The following is a 7,185-nucleotide window of genomic DNA, read 5'->3' on the forward strand; positions in this document are numbered from 1 at the left end:
CTTTTCTTATTTTTATAGAACCTGGGAGCACCTCTCCCTCAGGAGTTTCTGTGCTGCTCTCTACCCCAAGCCTGACATCACCCGTGGGCAAGTCTGGTGACCACAAGGAAGCCTCCCAGGCAGAAACCAGATATTGTCTCAACACACAGGGAGCACAGGGACAGGCCCAACAAACAGACATGGAGGGGAAAGGTCTACCTGAACCTGTCCCTCCATGACCAGGAAGCCCACAGGCACCTGACCTTTCAGCACAGTCCTTTCCTGGGACACACAGGACACCTCCTCCTTCACACCCAAAAATTGAAGGTTCTAGCAAACTCCTGGTCCTAGGTCTCTGTCCCTGAAAGCAGAAGCCAGGCTGGTGACACCTGAGATAGAAGAAAGGTCCCCTTTGCAATTATCACCAAGCTTGACCCATTATCACCCCCAGAGTCACCTGCGTGACCTTCCTACTGGGAGGAAATAAAACCTCAGAGCATCTGAGATCATGAAGCAGCCTGGATTCCCAGCTGGGTTCCTGTGTCACAAACAGAAATAATCCCCATTTTTCAGGACACCTGGGGCTTTCTGTGTGGTTCTGACAGACCCAAGATGAAGAAACAGTGGAGGCCAGTGCTAGGGTGAGTGGGTCATCCTCTCAAGACATCTGTGTCCCCATCAGCCCTGCAATTGTCAGTGAGCTCCACAGGCCAGTAGGATCAACCCCTCCTGAGAGCCTGTTGGATGCAGAGTCTCTGACCCACCACCCCCCCTGCCCAGTCAGAACCTGCAGTTTAACCTGGAGACCTCCCCTGTGCACAGGAGAGCAGGACAGGTGCTTCTACTTTCACATCAAGAGATCTCATTTTGAATGGGCACCCACATTAACTGGACGGCCCCTGAAGCTGCATTTTTAAGGTGTCACCTGGTCATTGCAACGTTTACAAAGTTCCACAGGTGATTCAAAGCACAGGAGAAATGCCATCCCTCTGACAGGTGTTTCTGAAGTAGCCCAAGAACTCCTGCTCTGAAGGGAACAGTCAAATGTGAAAGAGAGAGGGCTGAGGGGGAGGCTACTGTTCACCTGACAGGAAGTAGTGGGGAAACCCCGAAACCCAGGCACCCCAGGCTTGTGTTTTTCCAGACACAGCATGTGAGTGTGGGCTGGTGTTGTATATGCGTGTGTGAGTTCATGCATGTAGCTGTGTGTGTACGTGTGGTGTTCAAAGGCCTCAGCAGTTCCCAGGGAACCTAAATATCAAAGGACAGTAAACTGGTAAGAAGAGACAATGATGGCAAAAATGAGGTCTGGGAGTGGGAGGGTCCTGGGCACTGGCTCCGCCTCCAGCCCACATGACAAGAATCGTAATCTTACCCCTGAATAAAGCTCAGCCCACAGGTAGGACACAGAGCAGATTGCACCATTCTGGACCGAGGTGCCTGTGAGCCTCACAGAACCTCAGGCTTTTCTCAAAGACACAGCCACAGAGGAGGCAGCAGACACCATGGGGTCCCCTTCAGTCTCTACCCACAGAGGACACGTCCACTGGCAAGGGCTGCTGGTGGTTGGTAAGTGTGAGACAATTCCTTGGGGTTGACTAGGGATCTGACAGACACTGGCTGGGGTCTGCTGAAAATACCGGGGCTCTGAGAAAGAGGGAAGGCTTCTGTTTTGACCTGAGGGTGAAGGAGAAGGGAGCAAAGCAGGATGAGGAAGAGGGCTCAGCAAAAGGAAAATCTCATAATCTGGAAGTGGTGAGAGACAGGAAAGCCTCAATTGCTGTTCATTTCCTGTTATTCATCATTGAGTATTGAATTAGGAGAACTGATAATAACAATAATGATTTATGTCAGTAAACACCAGAAAAAAACATAACCAAGGGTGCTAGACATTGTCTTTACCACCAGCCTCAGAAATGGTCAAATACACTGCAGGATATGCAGGGCCCCAGGAAAACTTGTTTATTTACCCACCGGTATTTGCAGCCTTTTGCAGTCGCTAGAGGTACGATACGATCAGACAAGCCCCTGCTCACATGGAGCTATGATCTAGTGAAGAGAGAGATGAGGAAGGTCTACATGGGATGTCAGGTACCCACAAGAGCTATCAACAAGAAGAGCAGGAAGAGGTCAGAAAGTGAAGACACAGAAACTTTAGAGAAGATGGTCAGCACAGACGTCTTTCAAAGACACTCCCGAGTGTCAGCAGGGGTCTGAGGGCAGTGAGTGGGTGAATGAGACAAACACCTAGATGATAATATTTGAAAAAGAAAATAGGACAGATTCAGAGGTGCTGAAGTAATGGTGCCCATGACTCTGACCTTGGCCATCGGAGACACACCCTCACACGGAGACCAAGGCTGAGAGTTGAAGAGACTTACTCAGAATCCATGGCCTCATCTTCCCCTCCAAACCATAGGTCCAAATATTGATTAACTTTTTTCTTCTCTTCTAGTCTCACTATTAAACCTCTGGAGCCCGCCCACCACTGCACAATTTGCTATTGTGTCAACCGATGTTGCTGAAGGGAAGGATGTGCGTCTACGTCTCCGCAATACACCTCCTGATGCTGTAGGCTTCTTGTGGTACAGGGGGGAAGGGGAAAAATTCAATCGTAGAATTGCCTCTATTTCAGTAAGCATAAGAGCATTTGCAAAAGGGCCTTTATACACTGGGCGAGAGATAATATACAGAGAGGGATCCTTGCAATTAAAGAAGGTCACCATGAAGGACACAGGCATCTACACCGTAGTGGCCCACCTTCAAAATTCAAAAAAAGAAATAGGATTTGGACGGCTTAATGTATACGGTGAGTGATTCCTCTCTGCCCTCTGGGTGTCAGGTGGGGTGAATTCTACTTCACACACAGGACTGACAGTCTTGGACTCAGCCTCCATCCCCCTCTGCATCACATTCCAGGCTGGAGTTGGGCATTTAGTGCAGGACACGCCCAGTGGAGACGAACTTCCTAAGATCTCAGTTCCCTTCCCAACTTGAAGCCCTGCAAACAATCACTGCTGGCTGAAGACCATTCTGATGAGAGTAACTCAGCAAAGGGAGACCAGTTTAAGTGCAGCCCTGAGCTCCTCCCTATGACCTCGACCCTGAGAACGGCCCTGCAGGGTTCTGTCAAAGCCTGCTCTGAGGAGCCCCCTGAAATTCTTACAGAGATTACTCCAGAATCCTGTCCAGGGATCTTGACTCCAATGACCTTGGGGAGCCTGTGTCAGGCTGGGTTTGGCCTCCTAAAAAAGGGTTAGTTGGGTAGCAGTTTAATGGATGCCCGAGTCACAAGGATTCTGAGCTGCTCACCAGCCAGGGCTCAGGCCCAAGAGCCACATCTTGGCAGAAATGAAGTTCAGCCTATCACCTGAGACTGTGTGTGGAGAGCACAGTTGGACAATGTCCTTGTATATTAGCCAACTGTCCTGGGAGACTTAGCAAAGTCAGGTTCAGATAAAGGTCCACATCCCCAGGAAAAAAAAAAAAAAAAAACAGAAAAAAAAGACGCTTCTGGAAGCTCCTCATTCACCAGAGATTGGCCCAGAGGATTCTCTCTTGGAGTTGATCAATAGCAGATGCCTCTTATTCGAGCTACTCTCTATCCTAAGATTTAGGTCCTATATGTGAATATGTTGTGGTTAATACACTGATAACATGGCAGCCAAATATTCATCCTCCTTCATGGAGAATAAACTGAGACACAAGGAGGTACAGTCACTAAAGCAGAGTCCCACAGACCATGAGCAGATGGTTAGGGTCGCTCAAGGTCAGTCTGCAGCCACAGCCTTGTCTTCTCCTCTCTCCTGGGAGCCCGAGGAGATGTCTGTGGATTCCTGAACCTACCATAGGTTCAGATTCCTTCCTATTAGCATACTCACCTCAGAGAAATATGTTCTGGTCTGGGGAGTGAAAGAAAATAAAGAAATAATCTGTTTTAACTCTAGAACCAAATTACCTGCAGTAACGATCAGAGTCAGTGCAGAGAACACCTGGGCCTGTAACTCAGGTGACTTATCCACAGCTCCCTGCCCTGGACTTGAAATCACTCGTTTATTTCCTGCTGTGGTGGAGTCACTCCCACCAGATATAGATAAAAGGGCTTTGTCTTCCCATCTCCCACTCTACCCCAGAACCAGCTCAGGGACCAACATGTAACACTCAGTTGCTTTTGATGAATTAGGAAGAAGTAAATAGTGATTTAATGAATGAGTGAATTAATGAATGAATGATCCAAAATCTCTTCAAGGCCTCAAACCTGGATGCAGAGCCCTTGAAACTCTGGCCACAGGGCACCAGCTCTCTGCCTCCCCAGGGACAGCCCCATGTCTCAGAGCCTTTTCTGCTCTCCAGTGAAAAGTCTTTCCTGCATTTGGTCTTAGGCCTTGGGGTTTCAGTAATACTTTTTTCACTTATGGAAAAATTGTGCTTTTCCCAAATTTCTATCTCATAGCCACCCAACCCAAGTGGCCCACATGGGCCTGAACTGCAGCAAGTCCATGCTCCCCACTTGCCATCCATCACCCACTTTGCATCTGCACACATCCTCACCTGCCCTCAGCAGAGGTAGAAGGACTTTAATCACCAAGGGCAGAGCCCAGGGTTCTGCTGCCATAGTCAGCTTCTGCCTGTCCACTTCACTTGTTTTCTGAACTGTTTCTTAGACTCTTCTCTATCATTTAGTGACCCACTGGCTCACTTCAGTCACACACACCTGGGAAGACATGACTCACCTTTTGGCCCAGAGGCCTGAGTAGTCAACTGACCACCAGCCTGGCCCTGGGCAATATGTGTTATTTCTGCACAAACCCCTGCCTCTGGGATGTCCAGGGAAGTGATGCCTCATAGAAACACACCTCAGCTGGGTGATGGAGGGCTGTGCAGCTGGAAGGAAAGGCTTCTGGTCAACCAGGCAGTCAGCTGGTCAGTGAAGAAGCAGGAGAAGTGCAGGGGTGTCTCTGACTCACAGTCTGTGTCTCTCCACAACCAAACCCTGAGACCTAACTGTCACCTGAGAGAGTCTGTACTTTCCCCCAGACACAGAGCTGGAGGCCATACATTTTCTGAGCCCTCAGACCCCCCATGCATTTGTCTTGTGATGTACAGACCTGCCTTGTTCTTCTAAGAACTCAAATTGGCTGAGAGGTGAGGGTTGAGAGATCTCAACTCTGGTTGAAGAAGCTTTTAGAGGAATCAAAGGTACCACTCAGGGCGATTTTCTTTTTCTTACCTGCAGAGCAAAGTGAACCATGCCAAACATCACAAGCAACAACTTTGACTTTAAAAGTTTTTATTTGCATTTTTAAAATAATGTATGGATATTACTGTTCAATACCATTCATTAAAAAGACTGTCTTTTCTCCATTGAACAGTCTTGACATTTTCATTGACACCATTTCATTGTGTCCTTTGATAGAAGTTCTCATGCCATTGTCACACTGTTTCAGTTACTTTAGCTCTGCAGTGAGCGCTGAAATTAGAACGTTTGGCACATCCAATTTCATTCTTTTTAAAGATCACTTCAAACATGTGGGGTGCATTGAAATTTCTTATGAGTTCCAGGATGGATTTTCTCTATTTCTGCAAAAAAAAATTATTTGATGTTGATAGGGAATGTATCAAATGTGTAGAGCATTGGGGGTCTCCCAATCCATGAACATGGGTGTCTTCCAAGTGACTTGTTTCCAATATACTTCCTTTCAGAAACATTTGGCACTTTTCAGTGTATATGGTTTCTGCCTTATGAATTCAGTTTATTTCTATGTATTCTAATCTTTCTGATGCTATTGTTGATGGAACTGTTTTTTTTCTAATTCCATTTTGAAATTGTTCATTCTCATTGCAAAAAAGGGAAGTGATGCTGAGTGTTGATTTTGTTTCCTGCAACTGTGCCTTATTTATTAGCTCTGACACTTTTCTTTGTGAATGGTTGTCATAGAATCGTTAGGGTTTTCTATATATAAGATTATGTTGTCTTTTAAAAAAGAGAGGGGTTTTTTTTCTTTTTCTCTGGTATGGATGCAACTTATTTCATCTTCTTGCATATAATGTTCTGGTCAAATCTTCCAGTACTATGTTGAATAAGTGAGGAAAACAGCATTGTTGTCCTGTTCATGATCTTAGTAAAGTTTTTGAAGTTTCTTCATGGCATATCGTGCTAGCTGTGGGCTTTCATATATGGCCTTTATTATAGTAAGTAGTTTTCTCCTATTCTTAGATTTCTGTCTTTTGTTAAAACCGTAGCCACTTTCTTCTAGAGATTTATTTCACCAGTATATTCGATCAGCAGGCCAGGAAATACAGTCTTGTTCAGACTGATAAAACTTTTAGATGGAACTCCTCCAGGTCTAAGGTCAGATCTCTCCTTATACATTGTCACCTAAACTTAGACCATTGTCCTTCTGCAAATGTCAAGACCATACTCTGGGACCTTTCCATAGCTCACCGTGGGCTGTGAGTGGCTGAGATCTCTGAGGAAGCCGTGTGGCTCCCTGTCTCAAGCCCACTCTCAGTCCCATTCTCTCTTTCTCCACAGAGCCTGTGAGAAAGCCCACCCTCCAAGCCAACAGCACCACAGTCACAGAGAATAAGGATGCCGTGGTCTTGACCTGCTACACAAATGCAGTTTCCACTGAGTGGTTATTCTATGGCATGAATCTGCAACTATCAGAGAGAAGGAAGCTGTCCCAGGACCGCAGAAGCCTCACCATAGACCCTGTCAAGAGGGAGGACGCTGGTTATTACCAGTGTGAAGCCTCCAACCCCATCAGTTCTGCTGAAAGTTGGCCCCTTGAGCTACATGTGGAACATGAGTAACCCTTCTCCCCTCCTCTTTGTGATCAAACTCTAAATAAAGGTTTTTGTATTATTATGATAAATTTGTTCTGAAAATACATACTTCTTAAAAGATTTTCACTGACTCAACCAATACCTAACAATGTGAGCTGACATTGTTATTATTTCTGACTTAAGGTCACATTTCAGAGCAACCCCTGCCTCAGTGTTGTCTTATATGTACCATGTCCACAGTGGGGGTGACACTGTGTCCCTCAGAGAATGAGCAGTGGTTGTGTGATAGCCAGTGGGAGCAGGTGATAAGCCCACAGGATCTGAGCTCCTTCCCTTCTTCGTGCAAACACGTGGAGGCACCTGGACACTGTTGTAGACAATGGGGATGGACAAGAGGACACCCATGTGAGTAGCAAC

General features: G+C 46.5%; 1 protein-coding gene across 1 annotated transcript; it reads left to right on the forward strand.

Moving 5' to 3' along the window:
• The first annotated feature begins 1,173 nt into the window (after window positions 1–1,173).
• On the forward strand, window positions 1,174–6,830 carry LOC128627226 (carcinoembryonic antigen-related cell adhesion molecule 21-like). The gene is made up of 4 exons (XM_053664124.1): window positions 1,174–1,255; window positions 1,367–1,548; window positions 2,435–2,788; window positions 6,515–6,830. Exons 2-4 carry the CDS (start codon window positions 1,485–1,487, stop codon window positions 6,793–6,795), a joined length of 699 nt encoding a protein of 232 aa, XP_053520099.1. The 5' UTR covers window positions 1,174–1,255; window positions 1,367–1,484; the 3' UTR covers window positions 6,796–6,830.
• Window positions 6,831–7,185: the final 355 nt, after the last annotated feature.

Source organism: Artibeus jamaicensis, unplaced genomic scaffold (genome assembly GCF_021234435.1).
Source record: "Artibeus jamaicensis isolate MK-2021 breed Jamaican fruit bat unplaced genomic scaffold, CSHL_Jam_final contig_35, whole genome shotgun sequence".
NCBI lineage: Eukaryota > Metazoa > Chordata > Mammalia > Chiroptera > Phyllostomidae > Artibeus > Artibeus jamaicensis.

Coding starts and splice junctions, on each gene's coding strand:
- LOC128627226 (XM_053664124.1), top strand. CDS start 1,485: ATGGGGTCCCCTTCAGTCTCTACCCACAGAGGACACGTCCACTGGCAA. Junction 1,549..2,434: donor GCAAGGGCTGCTGGTGGTTG/GTAAGTGTGAGA, acceptor CTTCTCTTCTAG/TCTCACTATTAAACCTCTGG. Junction 2,789..6,514: donor TGGACGGCTTAATGTATACG/GTGAGTGATTCC, acceptor CTTTCTCCACAG/AGCCTGTGAGAAAGCCCACC.